Raw genomic sequence first — 24,021 nt, forward strand, 5'->3', positions numbered from 1 at the left:
ATAGTTTATTGGAAGCATATTGAATACAAATGGTAGACAGTAGAAGAAAATGTATTTTCCGAAAATTAAAAAAAAATAAAATACATTCAAACATTGAATAGAGAAAAAAATATTTGCCAGTCACCGTAACAATGCTGAAAACATTTCTCCACATGGATAACCTAAAAACTGACGCAAACCGCATAGTTCACCAATGAGTAAAGAATGTTATTTGAATGTTTCATTTGATATTTTTTAAACATTGAGGACAAGCCGAAAAGGTTTTCGATGTAACGAAATACTCGTTCCAAATATTACAAATATTAACTAGTTTTTTTTTCTTGGTACAAGTACTATATTTAAAAATTTCATTTTTTTTTTGTAAAATCTGTTTTTTTGAAAACGGGTCAGTGATATTTTTTTTAACTTGGTTTTTATATTGATTTATTATTTTATTTGAATGGCATAATATTTTTTTTTTTTCAAAAATTTAATTAAATGTCATAAAAAAATACTTTTTTAATTAACATGGACATCTATTTAAATAGTTTTAATCTTAAACCATACATTTATTACGCAAAAAGAATTTTTGAGAAAAAAGTATTAAAAATTGTTGGAGCCGTTTAAAAAATAAAATACATACGTTTTTAGATATCCAAATTTTCTAATATTTCTAAAAATAAAAAAAAATTGCTACGTCATTTTTTTTTCAGCACTTAAAATTGAAATTAAAAACAAAAATTCATCCTTTAAAAAAAGTTAAACATCCAAAAATGTATAGGTAGGTCCAAGAAATATTTTTTTTCGATTTTTGGTCGGGCCACCCGCTAAATTTGTTCCACTTATCTATAATTTTAGCGTTGTGAAATTTCAGTTTGCTATCTCTATTGGAAGAGGGTGCTGATAACAGTTCAATTTTTAGGTTTTGTACGTAATCTTCATTTTTTTGCATTTTTTTTTTTTTGAAAATTAAATATTTTATTTAAGTTTTACTTGTGTTTATAAACCATATAAAATATTTTTTTTTTTGAAAAAATTTCAGCAATAATTAATAATAATAATTAATAAGCAGAAAGTGCAAAAAAAAGCCTGTGTACTAAATGTTGACTAAATTTTCTTGGAAAAGGCGCCAGAAATTATTATTTTGATGTTATTTCAGGACACAAAAACACAAAAATAACTTTTAAGCAATTTTTAGCTTAAAAACAAATATTTTTAAATATTTGTGTTACGTTTTTCTAAAAAAATATAATTTTTCAATATCAAACAGCACCCCCTTCTTAATAAGATAGGGGGCTGAAAATTCAGCAGTATGATACCAATAGGATGTGAAAATTTTATTTTTCCTATACAAGCGTGGACCACACTAATAGGTACATACCTTTGGAAAATTTTATAATCCAAGAAAGGTCACAGACATTCGAATATCTTTTATATTACAGTTATTTTAACGCTTCTGTATGAAAATTTCAAAAATTTATGTATGAAAATTTCAATTTTTCAAAAACGGTTAATTGAATTTCTTAGAAATTTTGAAAAAAATATAATTACTAACAAACCAAGGATGAAGCTTAGAAAGACCAATAATTTAGGTCTTCTCTTCGGGTTAAAAGAAGAATTTGAGGTCGAATTCAATATCATAACATTTTTTAAATTTAAGCCAAATTCTGATTTGTCAGAAAAAAACTTTTTTGGATTTAAAACAAAGCTTAGAAAAACTATATACAATTTGTATGATGCGACAAAATGTCAACATTAACTACAAACTTGGTTTATTCCATTTCATAGACATTATCGATTTGCACAAAATTTAGAAAAAGTTTATTTCATCTTTAGTGTATATTTGGGAGGAATGCATCCATCAAAACATTTATCAATCAAACATTTTGGTATTAGGCAAGGTTGATCTATCTGAGTGCCAGAACTTTTTTTGGTTTTAAGCTAAAATTAAAAAAAAACTGGATTTTTAACTAAAAATTGTCACACAAGGATCCTACTCTTCTGCGTAGAAATATTACTTCATTTGCTATTAAACTATGTATATTATAATGGCGAAACTCATTTAATTTTTTTCGAAATCTCGACAATTACAGAGATACATGCATAAAGTTCTAAAAAATTTCGATTCTTCATTTTTCTAAAAATGTATCGGAGCTCAAATTCAAGTTTTTGTTGGAATATAAATAAATAACTTTGAGAATGAAGTGTATATCTTTTCTCGTCGATAATTCTCAAAGCAACAATTATATTACATATTGCTTCCTCATAAAAAATGAACATCATGCAAAAAAATTTAATGTATATTTTTGTCGTATGCAAAAAATTATCATTTTTTACATTGGAAGGCATGATCATACTAATTTTTAAGTTTTCCTTATATGAGCGTTTAGTGAAATTATCCAGAAAAAAATTTATAGTAATCCTAAAAAATCACATCCTGTTCTTTTTACACCGAAAAAAAAAACAATATCAATTTAACATTTTTTCAATATCAAATTAACATTTTTTAAATATCAGCCAAAAATGCTCTATAAAATGTGTTTTATGATATTTAAAATGTTAAAACAACATTTTTAATATCAGGATGATATTTAAATGTCACATTTTGGAAATTTTTTTTGATATTTTATTATCATTTTTTCATATCAATTTCTCATTCCAAATAATTGAAAAATATTAAATAAAAAATTATTAATGTGTACTAATTTAAAGGCGCTTTGTGTTTTTTCGAAGTAAAATGTATGATTTACTGAGAAAATTTGATCGGCACTAAGATTTTATTTCACATAGTTTGGGAGAAAATAACAAAACAATTATATCACCTATAATAGAAAAAATAATATCACCATTATTTTGAAAAGAATATTCCCTTTCAGTAATGTTTTGAAAAAAGAAAGAAAATTCTTAAAATAATAAAAATAATAAAAATGAAAAGGAAAGAAATAGGTTTCATTATAATAAACTAAAACGTAAAATCTAGTTAACATTGATATTTTAATTGTCAAAGTGAATTTTTCACTATCCACTAAAACTTAAAAAAATGTCAAAATGATATTTTAATTGTCAAAGTGAAATTTTCACTATCCCACCTGAAATTAAAAAATGTCAAAATGATATGATAAAATATCAAAATTGATATTTTAATTGTTGGACGACTTTTGTCACTGAAAAATGTTAATTTGATAGCTGTTATTATCAAATTTTTTTTCGGTGTAAGAGCTCGAATTTTTGAGATTTTTTTCATTTTTCAAATTGTGGGGGTTGTTTCATACGAATTTTTTTTTATCATATGGGTTTTTAAAGTTTTAGTAGAAAAATGTATATCAAATGTAATATATTTCGGTTCAGTAAGTAAAATAAAAATACAAAAAAAGTTTTTTTTTTTTTAAATAAAAAAAATATTAACCGTGTGTGAATTGCTTTAAATTGTTAACCCCGTGTAAAATTGTTGACGCTATTGAGGTGAATAAAAAAATTTCAGCTGTATGGCTTATTGTTTAATATTTTTCTCTGTCTCTTTTCTGCCATATACTTCTTTTTAATAAATAAATAATATAAAAAAAAAAACATCTGCAAACAAAATTTAAACTAAATTTAACCAAGTCCCAGAGCCCATTAAATTTTGTAACACCTGAAAATTTTGTATTCAATAAGTGTCAAAATTTTACACTGGGTTAACTTTAACGCAATTCACACACTGCCTAAATGTATGAATAATTTAAAAACTAAAGCTGTTAGAAAAAATCTAATGATGCTTTCGGAATCAGCTTTCAGATAAACACGGGTCAGAAAAATTTTTGTGTGTTGGCCAGTGTTCTTAATTTCTAAATGAAAAAATAATGAAATAACAAAAATAATAATCAAAAGAAACACCATAAACAAAATCGGAAATTCTTTATAGTTTTTGTTCTCTTAATTAAACAAAAACGACAGCCCTGTACCGCACTAGCAACATGTTTCGTAAATATTTTTCATTCAATCGCAACATGTATCAGCAATACCAATTTGAATTTACTCAAATAAGAAACAAAACAATAATCATTCTTCAAATACCTTCAATTTCAATCTTATTCAGTCTGCCGGCAATTCCCGTCGTTGGATGAAGTCTCTACTTTTGCGCCATCCATAGTCAAACGTGTACACTGCAGTTTTGTTTTTTTAATGTACATTATTATTTTTTTAAATTTAAGTCCAACAATCCATTAACCATTTAATTGATGCATTTTGTATCTAGATACAAAATTTATTTAATACAAACAACTATTTGTTTCATCAAACGCGCCGTTAATTAAAACTTAACGATTTCTTATGTAAATAATTTACCAATGACCAACGGAAACGGAAATGAAATGTATCTCTCGCATTTATATTTTCATTCATAAAACCGATCTGTAATCGTTAATTGTTCGTTATTCATTCAAAGTGTAGCCAGTGGAATTTTGCGTCTAGAATTTTTGTTGTTTTGATTCTGTACAAAGCTCTGTTAATTCATTCAAAATATAATTATAAATACCCCTGCGTTGCGTACCTCGCCAATAATTTATAATTATTGTGTTTAAAAAAACAAAAGTAAAAAAATACAAAAACCTCAGCGAATGTGAAGTCTGAGGAATTTTTTGTTGATTTATTAAAAAATCAAATTTAAAATTAAAAATAAACATAAAAACGCTCCTCCGACAACTTAACTCAAAGGTGTTTTGTGATTTTCTTGCGTTTTGAAAAAAATAAGTTTTTTTTCTTCATTTTTTTTTAAACAACCTGCGATATTATAATTTGTTGTTCGTTTTGGTTCGTTCATAAATGTTGATGCCGTGACAATTTATATTCAAATTTCGGGCTATCTATCATGAGTACGGGCATTTCAGAGTCAGACTACATCACCTAACGCAATCGGCTCGATCTCGATCTGATCATTGAATGGAGTAATTTATACATTGCAAACGTCGTCATCGTCGTAGCAGTCGTCATCATCGCAGTTGAGCTATTGCCGCTGCTGCTGTTGCTGGATATCATGGAAATGACGAATTGAAGGTCTTGAGAACATCAGGTAAAGTTGACGAGGCATTTCTTCTGTTTTGAATTCTGACACATGTTACATATTTAAAAGATATAAATCACCGGAACGAAAATGTATATAGACTAGGAGCACAGGGTTTTCTTCTCAGTTATTGAGATTGATGTTCTGCGGTTGAATTTTATTTTTTCAGGTATACTTTTATAGATACTCTTAGATTGTAGGTGTACCAGCTATAAATATAGTATTTTTACGTTTTGAGTAAACTCATAATTTTATCATTTTAAAATGTTTCTTTAATGCTTTTGATGATCTAGTTTTGATTCTTTTTGTTTTTTTTTTTTTGCTTTTGAATAGCGTTTATTGTTTTCAAGTTAATTTGCTAACAAATCAAAGTGTTAGGGTGAAGTTGGGTAATACCGGTCACTTGACAGAAGTGGTCAGTTTTTAGATCATGAGTGCATTCCTTTGATGATTTTCTTAAAGTGTCAAACTGATGTGTGATAAATATGGAGTTTAATTTTAACTTTCGGAAGTTATCATTACCTACATCCTAAAGTAACAAATTCTTATACAAAGTTGATCGTTAAAAATTATAAAAAAAATCTTAAAAAATTGCATACGTTTTTCAAATATTTTTCAACAAATTGGCGTTCCATTTTATGAAAAATAACAATTTACATATGAAAACAAAATTCCGAAAATTCATCGATCCGATTAAAAAAAAAAAAAAATGATTTTTCAAACAAAAAAACGTTAAACTTTTTAAAAAATTCCAAAAATATTTTTTTTTTTGATAATTTAGTGAAATTCTAACATCACAATACTCAAATGCTGTACGAGAGTTAAAAAGCTGAAAAAACAGTTCGATATGACAGGTACCATAAAAACGGTTCAAAATTTGGCTAGCATTTTTACAAAAACATCTAAGGAATAACCACAACTCTTTTTACTTGCGATATACGTAGTTTTGGTAGATTCCTAAAATGCAAAATGAAAACATTATTTTAAGGACCAATATTAACCAAAATGAAAATGAAAATACATAGGTACTTTTTTTTTTTTCAAAACAGCACTAAACGATTTTGATGAAAAATTTTTGAACCGTTTTTAACGATATCTGTCATACACCTGTTCGATTGTAAAAGGGTTCAAATCATATAAGTCAAATCTTCGAAAAACAGATTTTTGTATTTTTTTTTTTTTTTCAAAATATGTTTTTGAAAAACCAATTTTTTTTGAAAACGGTTTGATGAGTTTTTTTGAAATTTTGTTAAAATAATAATATTAAAATTTGATATTATTAATATTTTCTTAAGAATAGCATGCCAATTAAAAAAAAAAATTGAAAATTTTAATATGCAGGGTGTCCCTAAAGTGGATCAAACGAAATATGCTGATATATAGGCCAATTTAAGGACTCTCAGAATTTGGTAACTTGTTCATACCAAAACCTTACGAATTTAAATAAAATGCAATTTCTTGTGAAATTTCTATAAATCATTACTCTGCCACAATATTTTTTGGTTCACAAAATGAATACTCAATACCTCTTTTTTTTCTAATGTATTTTTACCTCAGGGACTCGGAAATCACATTAAACAAAATTATACTGGATATGATTTTTCGAACTTACCAACTTAGTATTCATACATTTAATATTTCAGTGCAATTTTTTGCCAGGATGATTTCAACATAGGAGGGACCTTAAAATATTTCATATATTTCATGCATCAAAAGGTAGGGACCATGCCCCTTGAATAGAAAGTCCCAAGTTTTTTTTTTAATAATTTTTCAATTACATAATAGACCAGCTTTACTATCCTACTAAGTTTCAATATTCTACTCTATAGTCAGAAACGCTCTATATAATAATTGATAAAAGTTCAGCGAAAACGGGCGGTTTCTACGTCTTCTGAATTGAAAATCTCAAATTTTCGTTTTTGTTTTTCTTTTGTATTCACCACAACAACGGGAAGTTCTCCATATTTTTGATGATCGGTCAGTGAGTGACTCAGGCAATCAAATACGGTTTTTGTGAATTTTGAACCCCTAGCCGAAATTTTGAGAGGAGATTTTTTTTTTTATTACTTCAACGAATGAAGCAAATTTGAAAGTTTTGGCACTTTTGATATAGACTAGAAAGGAGTCCTTTAAATTAGGGTGTAGTGCCAAAGTTGCTCGAGAACTTGGCTGGGCACTACCGTGCCCTTGATGCCTTCTTCTTCTTCCTTTTTTCTCGGCGCTGCACAGTGTGTCGAGCCCATACAAAAGTTTATCATAAATACTTGCAGCTAAGTTTTTGGAGTTTTAATATCTTTTTTGTGTTTTTATGGCAGGAATAGAAAAAAGAATTACAAATTAACAAATTAAACAACCTATTACTTTTTTTTTTAGTATAATTTATGAAATTAACATTTATTGAAGAAGCCACTTGTGAGCAAAATTAATTTTTTTTTATATATAAACAAAAATATACTTTTCGTAAGGTTTTTGGTGTGCTGAAATCGAATCCGAACTCAGAAAAATTCTATCATATCACGTTTTTGAAATATTCCCGTTAGAAAATCTGAAATGTCGTTTTTTAACAGTTTTTGAGGTTATGTTCTTGAACGTGGTGATTTATTTTAAATAAATTTGTGACAGTTTCTAAAAGAACTAAATGTTTTCTTTTAAAGCCCGTTTAAATCTTTTCAATATCTTTTTTCTACCTTGAGAAATCTTAAGTTGAAGTCAACTTGTTTTGTTTATCTTCTCTATACAAAAAAATCGTATGTTTATTTGCGTTTCATAGCAAATCTCGAATAGTTTTTTGTCAATCGCTTTCAAATTTTGAAATAACGTTTTATTTGCATTTTCGTAAATTCTTATATCGGCGAGGTTGGTAAATACGCTATAATACACAGTAGAGCCTGGCCGGGTCAAGTAATTATATTAAAAATCTAGTATACAGAAAAATATAATTTTTTTCTTGTTGAAAACAATATTTAAAATATTTTTAATAACATAAACAGCTTTTTGTTACTTGTGTATGGCTAAAAATTATTAAAAACATCGATTTTTTCATTTTTGTGATCCCCTTGAAGATGTTTCTCAAAAAATGAATTATTTTGAGTACTTGACTCGTAGCACATAAATGTGAATATCTCTGGTAATCGCAAACAGAAGCAGACCAAACTTTGCCAATATTAAGTATAGGCCTATGGCAAAATAATATAAAAAAATTATCGATATGATTTAATAAGTATTTTTTTAAATTAAGTTTAAAAATTAAATTTTTTTTTTTGGCCATTTATCAAAGAAATTTTAATAACTCATATATAATTTTATAAATTTAATTTTTTTTTTGTTATACGTTTTACAACAACACTCAAATAAACAAAATAACATTAACAAAATTTTTCAAACAATTACCAAACGTGAAATATATACTCTCAAAGATTCCCATAAATTCCTCAAAATATTTTCTATTTCCGAGGTACTCATGTTTCGGAGCTTATTTTGAATACATAACCTGGGTTATTTTGTAAGATAAATATGTTTTCATATGAGTTGACACTTCTAAATTATATTTTAATAGCAAAAATATTAATTTTTAACAAAAAAAAAAGTGATTTATCATAAGGGGACGACACACTGTGCGCTGTTATGATCTCGATGTCGAGGGGATCATAACCTTCCCACGTTACTGCTTCACACTAGTGATCCGCCTGTGGGGTTCGCCAGGTTGACCTCAGAAATCGGCGACAAGCCTCCCGGTTTTGTATTGTTCCGTTTCTGAGGCCAACTGAATGCTGGTGTTTTTGCATTTGCTTGTACCAGGAGTTTTTAGGCCTACCTTTCTTTTTATTTCGTGTTGGAACGTTATATGATATTGCTTTTTTGACGGGGTTCTCAGGATCTCTCCTTTGAACATGGCAATACCAACTGAGTCGGTCGTGTTCAATTTTTTGGGAGATGGTATTTTTAACATGAAGGCTTCCTCGGATCTTTGTACTTCTAATTCTATCAAGCTTTGCCCTTGATGCCTAAGTATAAATATTTTTGCAAATTTGAAATGTAGTAGGTACTAAACACGAATTAAACACTATTTTTTATTTTTAGCCAAACTTGATTTTCAATGAATTATCAAAACAAAAATCGTTTTAATAATTGTCTGATAAATATTGATTTGAATATTTTTTATACAATTACACTGGTCAACAAAATTGAACTTTTTTTTGCCACAAGCACCAAGATATACTTTTCTATAGGTTTTTGATATGCTGAACTCGAATCTGAAGTCAAAAATTGGCCTCCGTTTTTGAGATATAACCGTTATAAAATGCTGAAAAACGGCATTTTGGCTCTTTTCTAGCTTCTGTTTTTATGTGTGGTAATTCATTATAAACAAATTTGTACCGGTGATTATAAGAACAGATATTCTTCTTGCAAAAAATTTTAAAATTGTCCCTATATCTCTTTAGTTGCTCGAGATATCTTAAGTTTCAGTTAGTAAGCTAAAGAGAAACTAAACTTAATCTAAAGTTTAAGTCCCTGGTCATAATATTTTTGCCACAAGAACCAAAACATACTTTTCTAGAGGTTTTTGGGTCGCTAAACTCGAATCCGCAATCAGAAAAATTCTATTAGCTTCCCTTCTTGAAATATAACCGTTATAAAAAAAACCTTTTTTTTGCATTTTATAACGGTAATATTTCAAGACCGGAGGCCAATACCATTTTTCTGATTGCGGATTCGAGTTCAGCAACTCAAAAACCTTTAAAAAAGTATATTTTGGTTCTTGTGGCAAAAAAAGTTTAATTTGTTTGGCCAGTGCTATTTCTGAGTCAAAGACCACTCCTTAAATTTTAAATATCTCGGGAAGTAAAAAAGATATCGGAAAGATTTAAACATTTTTTGAAAGAATAAAACCAGTTCTTATAGGAACCGTTACAAATTTTTTCATAAGGAACTACCCCACATAAAAACATAACCTCGAAAACAGCCAAAATGACGTTTTTCGGTATTTTCTAACGGTAATATTTCAAAAACGGAGGCCAATAAACATTTTCTGACTTCAGATTCGAGTTCAGCATATCAAAAACATATAGAAAAGTATATTTTGGTTTTTGTGGCAAAAAGCTTGTTGACCAGTGTTATTTATTTTTCTTTTTTTAAACTGTCCAAAATCACCCTTTCCAACCCTATCAAAATTAGTCATCCAATTTTATGCACATTTCTTTCTTTTGATTTTCTGTTTATAAACATTAATTGAACTACCTACAACCAAAAAAAAATGTTTATATTGATCTCATGTGTTGAAGATGGTGAGAAAGTTTATTTTTTCAAAATATCATGTGGGGCATGAAATTTCATTTGAAATCTTTTATTATTCTTTTTCTATTAACGATTTAATTTATACTTGAACTTAGTTATTGCTTTGAATAATGTGTAGGGTTCACATCAAGATAATCGCATATAAGGTAAGGTCGACAAGCCCACGGTTTTGAATTATTAAGACTTTTACGGCCAATGCGTTGTCTAGGCACGTTTTTGCTTACATCATCTTTACATAAAACTTTTGTTTACATTAAACTTTAAATTAAATGAAATCATAAAATTAAACTTTTTTTTAATAAATGGACATTAATAAATACATACTAGATAATATTGTTATGTATAAATAAAAGTAGGCAACTATCAAAGTAATGTCACAGCCAAATGTCATTGTTTTATTTAATTCGTAAAACATTCTCAACCAAATAAACCAACTATGTGCTGAAGAAGAAACAACAAAAGATCAAAAAACAAAAGAAGATTCTTTTTATCCCCAGCATCATCGCTTTGTGTGCAAAAGAAGATCAAGCACATCTCTCTTTGAAATCTCCATATATGAAGAACAACAACCACATTGCCAACGTACAAATTTGGAATCAAAGAATGCTGCCAAGCCAATCCAGACAGTGTCCAGAACTTTTCGTTTGCAATTTCTTACGTGTGCATCACACGGTCGCTCCATCTATACGCGGTACAGTGTGTTGCATCAATATACTTATGGTATACTTACGAGGATGCCTTGCCCTAAGCAAGGGCATCACATCATGTGTTGCAAGTTGCTAGCAAAGCGACTACGAAGAAGACAACTAAAAGTAACTTTTCCGTTTCGGGAATCGAATAAGATAAACTTGTCTGCTAATTGGAATACAAGCGCATGTAAACAGTTAAATGAATTATTGGATTCATTTATTGTGATTGTCTTGTTTGGAATAGAACTTATCAAAGCACAAAGTCTTTTCGATCACATCATCAGTCAGCGAAGTAAAACGAAAAAGACAATGTCAAGGAAATTCAATCAGGAATTCAAGTCGTCATTTTTTTTTTTGTTTTTTGATTGTGTAATTAAAAAATGTGTCAGATTGATTGAAATAATATGTGATATGCGCCACACGGATATTAAAAATATTTGATTTGGGCAAGAAATAAAAACAGAAACAGTGACGTGCTAGAAGTTACTGATAAGTCTGATAAGACTTCTTGGAAGATTTAAATGGTTTCTAAATTTATTATCATTTGCTAAATAGGAATTTCGCTGTCTTTTGTTAGAAATAAGTTTAAATAAAAAGATGAGGTCCGAGATTACTACCCTGTGGAATATTTAATTTCTACAGAATTAGGAATTTTGAAAGTCAAACTTTTATCCAACATTTTTATCTTTAAAGAATTATCAATTGATTACAAATTCAAACATTTTATTTGCACATCACTGTACAACAAGTATAGATGACCATTTATTCAAATTTGGAAGAAATGCTATTAATAAACATCATGGCAGTTTTGTCTGTCATCAGTTATTATTTATTAATTAGCTGAATCTGCCAGCATAACGGCTATTGAATAGTTGTCACGAGATTGTCTGACAAATTATTAGCATATAAATCATTTTTTGATGGATATAATGTACAATATGAATATTTTGTGTATGTCAACAATGCTTCGGAAATAAATTGGTGGTTAGTGATGAACTTATGTTAATTAATAGAGCATACAATCAAACCAAAAGCGTGCTATTCAAATACATTTCTGCAGGTTTTCGATTCCGTAAATCGTCGGCTTATGGCTGATTCACAATATTGCGAGACGACCGACACGAGGCGAGAGCGTTGCGAGAGTAAAACTGATATCCAGTTTTTGATGTTTGGCCAAATAATATGCTTCTTTTCACATTCTTCTATATCCTGTCAAAAATAATAATCAATTACCAAAAACAATTCGTAAAATTACCGAATAGCTTAGGATTTAAATGGCCAAGAAAATATCTCGTCTCAATCTCGTCTCACAATATTGTAAATCAGGCATTAGAGTAGAAACCTGCTAACTCGACATAAAAATGATATCAAAAATTGATAAAAAATACAACAAGCTTTCTAATCTTATCAAATCTTATATTTAAAAATAATAAAAAATGGATGGTTACAATTTTTTCTCATTTTAAACATGTAAATTTTGGCTTATGGGGTCATTTTTTAAGATATAATTACTTTAAAGAAAAAAAGTTTGATTAGGTTCTTAAACACCGTTTTCAAACAGGTATAAACCATCTTTCTAGGACTAGAAGTTCAGTCAGGATATGCATGCTTTTATGTGCTTATTAAATTTTTCATGCTTTTTAATATGCTAGAATTAGTAAAACCCAAAAAAACATGCATGTCCTGAGGTCCTGACTAAACCCCTGGTCCTAGAAAGATGGTAAATACCTTTTTTTAAGACGGTGTTTATGGAGACAAGAACCACATCATTTTGTTTTAAGATATGTATATCTAAAAAAATGACCCAATAAACCAAAATTAACCTATTTCAAATGAGAAAAAAATTTGAAATAAAAATCTGCAAAAATTAGAGATTTTTTTTTATTATTTTGAAATAATTTTTCCACTCAGGAACTTGATTCTGGTAAAGCCCTTAAATATTGAACGTCCTTTCATTTGATGTCTCACTCGATGGATTTGGAGACAATTTTTGAAAACGCCATTTTTTCAGACAAGGGGTACCACTTGTATTTTTTTTTACCAAAACTTATTTGGATACTTTGATCCGAAAAAATCTGCTTCCGAATATTAAATAAAAAAAAATATATGTTTGCAAATAATTCAGCAACCAGACCACCAGAAAACTTGAAGAGACCTTTCATTTGATGTCTAACACGATTTTTCAAAATGTATTCTTTTTTGCAAAGGGTATTGTATTTTTTCGCAAATCAGAATTTTTGTAATTTTTATTACCAAAGTGCAAAGGTCTGTTTATTGTAAACTCTTATCAATGAAGCAAAGCTTTTTTCAAGACTTTGGTTCCAAGTTGTGTCCCACCAAAACTAAAAAAAAATATTTGAATGCAGATAACTGAGCAACGAAATCTCCAAGAAACGTTTGGTTTTCAGTTATGAATAGAGCAATGAAAAGATCTTTTACTTGATGCCTGACTAAAAAATCGAAGAAAATTGGGTTTGATGCAAAATTGCGGAGAAACGATTGTCCGCAGAAAAAAAGTTTTGAGGTAGACTAAAACTGTAAAATTCTTGATTGGTTGTAAAAAATTGGTTTTTGAATGAGACGTATTTTGGCAAAGATAAAGCCTGTTAAGGGAAAAGAGAGCAAAAATCATAAAAATCGTCATAACTCGAAAACGGGACGAAAACGAGAAAATTACCTTTTAAGTTTTTCGACTTAAAATTACTTCAGGAATCCATGATTTTCATTTGGGGCGTTGACTGTGGGACACTCTGTATAACACGTAAGCCTTATAACAAATAAATTATAGTTAATAGTCTTGACAATTATATTTCATGTTTTTTTTGTATAAGAAATTTCCTAAGAATTATTAATTCCCAAAGATCGAAAAGTGTTAATAAAGTAATTATTGCTAATCGATGGGGGTTCCCAAACCTTATTGCAAGGCAAAGTACCTAGAAACAATCACAAATCGTCGGTGAAACCAGAAAAGTGTGTAACTCCATTTTAGCAAATTTTATAGAAGAGCAAAAAAACAAAATCGTTTTGAAGGCATTTGTATGAGTTTTCATTTTCTAATTTGCTAATAAAATAAAAACTATGAACTTTAAGGGGATTCTGCTGCAGCGAGACTACACAAGGCTCTAGCGAAAGACAAAACCATAAAGTCGCTAGCGCTTAGATACAATGATGGTAGCTTTACTGAAAATGAAGAACAAAGGTCGACTCTGCTACTTAACACTCACTTCCCAGGATCGCTTCCAACGACAGGAAATGTTATAGAAAGTACAACTTTCAAACCTAACAAAACAGACTGGAAGTTAGCTACAGCTATGTATCTGTTCAGGCAAAAGAATTGACTGGGCGATAAACACCTTTCAACCTTTTAAGTCACCAGGTGTTGATGGTATCTTCCCTGCTCTACTTCAAAAAGGGGCGGAAGACCTGATGCCGTACATTATTAGCATACTTCGTAGTAGCATGGCACTTGGGCATGTACCAAGCCTGTGGAGAAGAGCTAAAGTAATTTTTATTCCCAAAACTGGGAAAAAAGATACCACCCATCCAAAGTCATTCAGGCCAATTAGCCTGACATCATTTCTACTTAAGACTTTGGAGAAAGTAATAGATAACTTCATTAGATCAGAAGTTTTAATAAATATGCCACTTAACCATCGCCAGCATGCTTACAGGGCAGGAAAATCTACGGAAACTGCCCTTTTCGAGCTAACAAATTCCATACAAAGAGCTTTGGATGCAAAAGAAACAGTCCTATGTGCTTTTCTAGACATAGAGGGAGCATTTGATAACACCTCTCATGTCGCTGTAAACAAAGCTCTTGAAAGGATAAAAGTTGCTATCACTGTAGTGAGATGGATCAATGAAATGCTGAGCACAAGAACAGCTGAGGTAAGGGCAGGTCTTAATGTACAAACTATCATCACAACAAGAGGCTGTCCTCAGGGGGGTCCTTTCACCCTTACTTTTGAGTATTGTTGTTGATGAACTACTAGAAAATCTAACTTCCCTAGGTATACGATGTCTCGGTTTTGCCGATGATATAGTAATAATAGCCAGTGGAAAGTTTGAAGAAACTCTTGGCGATATTATTCAAGGAGGATTGAAAAACATTCGGAAATGGTGTCTATCGGCAGGACTTAACATCAATCCTACCAAGACAACAATTATACCATTTACCAAAAAAAGACTTCTTCCCCGTATGAAACCTATACGGTTAGCTGGAGAAGTAATAGAAACACAGAAGGAGGTTAAGTATCTAGGTATCACACTAGACAGTAAACTCCTCTGGAACAAACACGTAGAAATAACCACTGGTAAAGCTACGAAAGCCTTAATGATTTGCAAAAGATTAGCAAGCAATTCATGGGGCTGCAAACCATACATCCTAAGATGGATGTACACTATGATGGTAAGACCTATAATTACCTATGGTGCGGTGGCTTGGCACAAAAGAACCGATCTTGCAACAACTAGGAAATCACTAGATAAAGTGCAAAGACTCGCATGTGTCTGCATCACCGGGGCTATGAGAACATGCCCTACAGCGGCAATGGAGGTTATCCTTGATTTAACTCCACTTCACCTTATTATTGAAAGTGCTGCTAAGGGAGCTATCATGAGATTTGCCAAGGAAGGAACTGGGGCTGGAAAATGCATAGGCAACAGAGAAAGAGAATTCCTGTCCAGATCCTCAGAAGAAAACTTCCTTGACTTTCCAAGAGATGCAATGGTCACAAATTATAACTTTGTGAAAAACTACAATATACATCTCAGTAGTAAAAAAGATTGGGTAGGTGAATCTATCAACTACTCTTTTAAAGTAAATACCATCAAATGGTACACAGACGGGTCGAGAACAGCGGAAGGTACAGGGGCAGGCTTCTTTGGGCCTAGTACCAAACTCTCCGTGCCTATGGGTCAATCCCCAAGTATCTTTCAAGCTGAGGTAAACGCCATTGTAAAATGTGCAGAAATAAACCTCGAATTAAATCACCGGAATAAAAACATTGCCATTATGTCTGATAGTCAAGCTGCCCTAAAAGCACTTAAATCCTACGAAATCAACTCCAAGCTAGTATTGGAGTGTATAGGAAAACTTAACGAACATGGCAAAATAAACAAAGTCACTCTCCACTGGGTACCTGGGCACGTTGGTGTCCAGGGTAACGATGAGGCGGACTCCTTAGCAAAAACGGGAGCAAATTTCCCTTTAATGGGACCCGAACCGTATTGCGGAATAGGAGAAAATGTCATTAAAAATAAAATAAAACTAGACGAGGAGTCCAGGAGAGCAAACAACTTGGCAGAACTACCAAAACTGAGACAAGCGAAAATGCTCCTCGGGAACTACAACCGAGAGCGTTTCAAATCATGTATCAGTCTAAGTAGGAACAATCTCAGGTTAATCACTGGGCTCCTCACTGGCCACTGTAAGTTAAGAAGGCACCTACATATTTTGGGCTTAGTAAATAGTGCAACATGTAGATTCTGTAGCGAAACAGAAGAAACACCAGACCACATCCTGGGTAGTTGCAATGCACTAATACACCAAAGATTTAAACACATGGGTCGCTACCAAGTCGAAGAGGATAAATTGCACTCTTTGAAAATACCCCAAATAATCAATTTCATGAAAGGAATTAGGTTAGAGAAGGAGCTATAAAATGAGGTACTAACTCATTTATCTTAAAAGGGGGGTACAATAGATCTTACAGGTCGCAGTACATCTTACACCCCAAATATCAATTAATCAATCAATGAAGGGGATTCTGAGTTTAAGGAACGGTAGATATTAGGTTTGTCTAACAGATGGCATTCAAATCTAATTTTTAGAAAATTTAGAGTTACACACTTTTCTGGTTTATTTTGTGAAATTATAGTTATTATATTGTTTTGATTAGAAATGTTATGGCAGTTTTACCTCTACTTTAATGTCAACCTGAAGCGATAAGGTTATTTTATATTAGTTTGTAACCCTTATCATGATGATTGCATTCGTTGTCTTCTATTACTTTTACAACCATATTCCCTTAGTAAAATGCGTATATTTACTTCTTTTATAACATATTTTTGTTTTATTTTCAGGTCATGATGTTGATGGCTTCCTTCTAACAATTTTAAATTATAAAATTGTATCTTTGGGACATTTCATGCTTAATCAATTTCGAAAAAAAGCACACAACTAACAAAAAAAAATATGAACTTGGAGCATGCTATTGTAGTTTTGGAAATACTCACATTTCTACACGAAGCCTCATTATCGGTTCAGGTGAGTCATACTCGTAGTTTCCGTAAAATAATATTAACTTCCCTTCCGGCTACAAACATTTTTTTTATTTAAATCAATTTTATTTCAATTGAACATTTTATTTTTTCAGTTTCTTTTGTATAAAAATAAAAAAAAAAAATGTGTTCCCATCGTAAAATTCCTTTTTCATCGAAAAAATAGCGAACCAGTAGTATAGATTGACCTTGATGAACGTTTTGTGTTATTCGTTCATTGTGCACATCATTTTATTAGAATTTATTTGTGTATGGCGTTTTTGTATGTTTTGACAATGAAATTGTCTGTTGTTAATGAAAATGATGTTAATTTGTTACAATTTTCGTTATATATATCTTTTCGATGTCAAAACTGTCGTTAGTCGCTTTATATAGGGGTAAGGTTTCTTTTTGTTTATATTCCTACGTATAACAAAAATTTTGAATAATAAAAAATGAACAGTCAAACCCGGATATTTGAGTGGCACTTTGAAAAGCTGAATCTAAATTAATCGTTCTATAATAAGTTTATAAAAAAGGATTACAAATTATATTCATTGATTTACAAAAGAAATTTTGCCTTATACTTTATACCTGAAAACAATTAGCTTATTTCTTGAAGGAAAAGGGTATACTTATACTGGCACAAATATAACCTGAATCTAATTGGCTTAAGATTGATTGAAATTCCAAATCCATCAGCGGACCCAGGATTCCTAGAGGAAGTACAACCGCATCAGGTGAATTCTAGACTCAACGACTACAATCCAATCAGTGATTCCGTAAATAACAAAGTCAACCACTCCTAACTGTGTTCTGAAAAATTTCCCCACTTAGATATTTCAGTAATACTGCTTTCTTTTCGCCAACAAGAATAATCACAACGAAGTCCCTTAATAAGGTCGATTTCTCTCGTCTACCACCTCAGAAAAATATTGGAAGAATCTCTACTCCTACGGCTGAAAATTTTTTCCAAACAACATAGCTCCTGATATTGTGCAGTTTGGACTCCACTTTTAAAAATTCAACATGATGTCGGTCTCTCATTGAAATCTTATCGGCCCATTGTTGGTTTCTTTCATGATATCTAAAAGACATTGATTTCCGTGTTATCTTATAAAAATGATTTACAAATTTCTACATTCTAATTCTTTGTTACGTCCAACTTACAACTAGGACCTTAAGAGACGGAGTTGTACAAGAATCCAAACAAGTAATATTCCTCTTTAACATCTAGACCTGGGACCTTCCATGCGAACTCGGAGAGCGTATTTTTTGCAGATGATTCCCCGACATACAATAAATCAATATCCTGGTTTCTAGGTTCCAGAAGAGAAGAAGATTACTCCCGTTGCGGTTTAACCAAACCCTGCCAAACAAGAACTGTAGTGTGCTTTAGACAACTAGGATGAGGAAAAGGAAAAGACGCGATACAGGTTCAAGCGGAGGATCACCAAAAACTTCTCAATTTGCTCTGAGTCAACGAAGTCTGAGTGATCTTGCGAATGTCCAATGAGAAGCAATACGAAGGAACGAAGGATATACCTCAACAACAAAGAGAATGAAATTCTACAAACTGACAGATCCTCCCAACATTTTGAAGTAAAATTATTATATCAAAACCACCAAACAGAAAAACGCAAAAACTAGTCCTCCTCAGCGCCTCACTAATTTGTTTTAGAAGATGATTTGATAAAATCTCTAGCAGTCACTAAGACAAGCAACGAAAAAACTAAAGCTTCCAGCACCTACCTAAAAGGAAAGACCAGTAATATCGAAAGTCTTTGATATAGTATTTCTTGAGCGTCTTTATAGAAGTTAATAAAATAGACCTAACAGCTAACACCGCACAAGTTCGGATTTTGTACAAAACCAACTAACTCATTTAAAATGGTCTTGAAGAAAAAAAAAAACTGTTCTTCGGACTTTTAAGATGCATTTCGAGCTTTTGAAAAAGAATGACATAAAGGCTTAAATTTAAAATTATTAAGACAAGTCCTGTTTGAAAAATTATTTAGGTATATGCAATTCTTTTAACAGAATATTTTTTAGAGAATTTTGTTTACCGCGTGAAACACGGAAAAAAGTATTTAGAGTTTTACGAAGTAGTGACCCGTATACTTTAAAAATAATAAATTCTTGTAGAAGAGAATTAATTAGTATAAACTAGTTTTGATATGTACAAAATGTATACCTACTTAACAATTTTTCAAGCAAAAGCATTTACTATTGTTTATGCTATCACCCATTCGCTGGGGTTAACAAAGTACTCTTATAGATCCAATAATTGTATACCTTCTACTTTAACAATTAAAACTTTTTGAAAAGAAATTATAAACATAATTTTAAATGGCACAGGGCCTCTGGAATCTACACAGTTCAAGAAATATCAAAATTTGCTCAGAAGCATACAAAATCGATCATACCAATTGAATGAATGGTAAGATAAATTAAGCTTCTGATTTGGAGCGGAATCAGAAAAGAAGCTTTTATCCGTATAAGTTACCTACAATACGTAATTTTGTTTCGAGACAGATAAATTGCTAGATAAGTTCCATCTGAACTTGATTGAGATCGGGAAGAGCAGGTGGACTAAGTGCGGTAAGAATTCCTCAGTTTTATGAGCACGCATTTCTCGGTCTAAGAGTACTTGAAGATATCAACACCTAGCCATGAAAATAGAATAAAAGAATAATTGATACTATCAAGGAGTTCCACCCAGTACTTTGTGTGCACATTATGAGTATATTTCTCTTCCGCACCCTTGATATTTTTTTTGGAAAAAATACCTTAACACTTAACAAATCGAGAGTCAGATTTCGACTTTGCTATGGCAAGTATAATACCTGACGCAGTTTAGCTGAGCTACCCACATTGAACTTGATTTTTATGATAAATGCCTTTTTATCAGATATCTCTCGTCTCAATCACATTCTCTGCCGAAGTAGGGTCACACTTGACTCTATCTAGGTGGGTTTTACTGTTTAAATATAAAAAGTTCCACCTTCAAACATCGATAAATTGTGGGCGCGTATTCATATATAGCTTATACAGTATAATATAACATCACTCTGGTATTTTAGCTAATTTAAACGTTGTTCATTACAAACAATTTTGAAGCAATTATAAAATCTAAATGCATCCAAATACAAAACAAATATGAGCTCACACAATCGACATCACATTTTTTTTTTTCTTTCATGCTGATTGCTGCTTTGGATGAAGATATGCAGAGCGGAGATGAAATTGAAAATGAAGAGCAGGAGGTATATAAATTTTATTTTTAATTTAATGCGTGGCGGTGAACTCGTCGTAGTCGTCGTCTTCATCGTCGCATAGGCCGGCTCGGCGTCTGGTGGCAATTTGCGCCACCAAAGCCAAAAGGGAATAGTGTGGCTTGCGCGTTAGAAATCCTATACCGCACAGGCAATCCGTACCGTACCTATACCTACTATAGGTATATGAATCTATATGTATATTTTGTATATATTCAGTATTTTGTATGCGGCATTAATTTAAACGAAACCTATGCTATTTTTGTACGTTTTAAGCAAAACGCATTCATCTGCCATTCATTACGATTACGAACCGATTGGTGTAGAAACGATAGTGCACCGCACACAGCAATGCTCGTGCCCATTGCCAATCCAGATCCAGTGCAATATCTACATCTGTTGGGTTTGGGTAATTTTTTTTGATCGTATGCCAGCAAGCACGCGTTGCATGCCGCTAAAACAGAATGCCACCCTACATATTTACGCGTTTCTAGCTTATAGTTCGAAAAAAAGTGTTGCTTTAGTCACGATTACAACTTGAAGAAAAAGTTTCCATTCAATTGAAAGGAAACTTTAACCAAAGTCAAGTTAAGTAGAGTTGCAGTTCATATTAGGTAGATTTGAATTGGGCGCCATTTTTTGTAGCATATAGGATAAAATTGCATTAATTTGAAAAGAAGAGGAACATTTTTGGTTCATTGCTTACCTTGTTGGTACCTATGTGCTGTCTGGGATGACGAGTTGTGAGTGTGACCTGTGTGTGTCGGGTTGGATAAGTATTAGCTTTTCCAAGGGCTTACATGAGTCGTTGGAACGAAAATTGGCCTCTATTTGGAGATCATGTTTCTATCACTTTTATCGGGGATTGCCATGATTTGTGCAGTTTTCCATTTTACCGGGAAAAATGCTGATACAGTTGTTGAGGATGGAAACATCATTCCGTTCCAGCTGTTTTCTTCGGATTATGTATAGTAGCTAGTTATTTCGGCAATCACTTCCGGGATCGGTTTGAAGTGAATTTAATTTTTGAATTGAGCTGCAAAGGCTTCTCATTTTCCTGAATCATTGTGGCTTCTCCATTATGTGGATAAGTGACTCATGTGCAAAAATTTAGTTGATACTTTAGTGTATACTCTTGAAAGCATCAGGTTCAGGCTTCATTAACTGCAGTCTCTATTGGAACTTCATGTTGTTGAGTAATTGAATTAAGTTCCAGTCTTTAATATTGTGCACTGGGGGCCTATTACATAATACGAAACGAACGGCAAAACAACGATAGCCACGACAAACGATAGTCGCGACTACATAAAACGATAATGAATTAATTCTTTTTTCGAGCGCAACTAACTTCACTCCTAATTAGGGCTGTAAAAGTAACGACAAAATGAGTACCCGCATGTATACGTTACTTTTGATACTAGTACCCGCATCAATAATGTCGTTACTCGTTACTTTCGTATGTTTCGCATTTTTCGCATATTTCGTATGTTTCGCATGTTTCGCACGTTTCGTTACTTTCGTTACTTTCGCATGCTTCGTGTGTTTCGTACATTTCGTATATTTCATGTATTTGATACGTTTCGTATGTTTGGTATTTTTAGTATGTTTCTTACATTGGTATATAACGGTGTACAAATTTTTTTTTTTTTTAAACAAAAACAATTTCTATAATCTAAGCTACATTTTAAGGTCATAAACATTAAAATTAGTTGCGGCATTCTCATGTAATAAGAGTTTAAAGGTAGCTATATTGAATTTTTTTCGTTTTTTTTTTAATCAAACGTGGAAACTTTTTTGATTTTGTTCCAAATTTTTCGACAAAACTTTGGTAATTTTTTGTTTATATTCGTTCAGTTATCTTATCACAATTCTTTAGAGACCTTTATTTCAAAAGTACAACGCGCAGATCTCGAAATATTAATACTTCAATACAACCATGTCGAACAATTTTTCATTTATTTTTTCTATTGAGAGTGATTTTCAAACCTCGTTTTCTCTGCTTTTTTTTGTGTTAAAAATTTTGCACCGAAAATAAACTAATTTTTTGAAAAACCAAAAAACTTTTGTACATTCTTAAGCTAAATATCAATAGCATTAACACCATGGCCATAAACAGATTGGTTGGGTCGTGGATATACATACATATTTCGGCCAAATAGAGAAAATACAAAAACGTCTCTTTTGATATTTTTGTATAAATTATCGACAACACAATGATTATTGAACCTTGACACTACTGTTTTAATCGAGACAAAAGTAAACTCCAGATAATTATCTGCAGTTAGCATTCTGACTATGGTACCGACACGAGATGCGAAATGCGACAAATTGAGTGTATCACTTCATTTCGTATCTCTTACATCGGATTTAGTATTGAAACTGGAATCTGGGCCCCTGTTCTGTAACTTTATCACTGGCGATAAACGCTTTTGAATGTCTAAAAAATCCACTTTCTTCTATAACTGAAGCAAAACTTCTTTCAAATTCCAAAATTATGAAGAAAGAAAATATGATATTGAACGAAATTTCTTTAATTTTGATGTTATAAAATTTACTTTAGAGTCGTTCAAAAATTTTATCGCCAGTGATAAAAGTTACAGAACAGGGGCACTGGTCGTTACTCGTATGTTTCGTATCTCGTACGTTTCGTATGTTTCGTTACTTCAGTACCCAGTAACGAAACATACGAGTAACGATACTGTTTAGAAAGTAACGTTTCGTTACTCGTTACGGAAGTGAATACCCGCATTTTAGTAACGAATACATACGATTTGCTACAGCTCTACTCCTAATTGTGACTGTCAAAATTGGCTATATAAACAAACAAAAAAAAGTAAATTAAATTTCTAATCTTTGGTAAAAGTATTTTTTTTTCTGATTGTATTTTGTAGTATTTCCACTCCATAAATAACATAAAAAAGATAATTTTTCTTATGTTTAAAAGAACATACGCGAAACGCTTTTCCAGCCATCGATGTTTTTTTTCCGGAGGTCCACTTGCATTGAGAGTGTCTGTCAATCCAAAGTATTTTGGATTTAGTCTTGGCTTGGGTGTTGGGCAAATAATTCTTAGCAAGGCCGGGATTGTTTTCCATTAAATTTGATAACAACATCCATTTGCTGGCGGCCTATTTAATGTATAAAATATTTGATTATTTTCATTCTTCATTTCCAAATCAAGGGGCACGGTAGTGCCCAGCCAAGTTCTCTAGCAACTTTGGCACTACACCCTTATTTACAGGAAACAACTCAGGCCATTTTCGACCCCCCTCTAATTTCCACACCAAAGATGCTAGAAATTTCAAACTCGCTACATTTATTGAGCTTGTCACCATACTCCTCACAAAATTTCAGCTTTTTACGATGAGTAGTTTCTGAGATATAGGGCTTCAAAAATCGCAAAAACCGAAACTGACTGACTGACTCACTCACTGACAGATCATCAAAATTATGGAGAACTTCCCGTTAACGTAGAAACTTGAAA

The 24,021-nt window shown here is 31.5% G+C and overlaps 1 protein-coding gene across 3 annotated transcripts in view; it reads left to right on the plus strand.

Moving 5' to 3' along the window:
- The first annotated feature begins 4,065 nt into the window (after positions 1-4,065).
- The window catches only part of LOC129909848 (coagulation factor IX), a 30,558-nt gene continuing 10,602 nt past the window's right edge, over positions 4,066-24,021 (plus strand). For 2 of the 3 annotated variants that reach the window (XR_008771445.1, XM_055986967.1), the window contains exons 1-2: positions 4,066-5,026; positions 17,086-17,269. Coding sequence is in view for 1 of the 3 variants with exons in the window: in XM_055986967.1 (XP_055842942.1) it covers positions 17,198-17,269 (72 nt within the window). In the remaining 2 variants the exon portion in view is untranslated. Of the gene's footprint in view, positions 5,027-17,085; positions 17,270-24,021 lie in introns of those variants that run through there. The other variant, XM_055986968.1, reaches the window with a different exon arrangement.

Source organism: Episyrphus balteatus, chromosome 2 (assembly GCF_945859705.1).
Source record: "Episyrphus balteatus chromosome 2, idEpiBalt1.1, whole genome shotgun sequence".
Lineage (NCBI taxonomy): Eukaryota > Metazoa > Arthropoda > Insecta > Diptera > Syrphidae > Episyrphus > Episyrphus balteatus.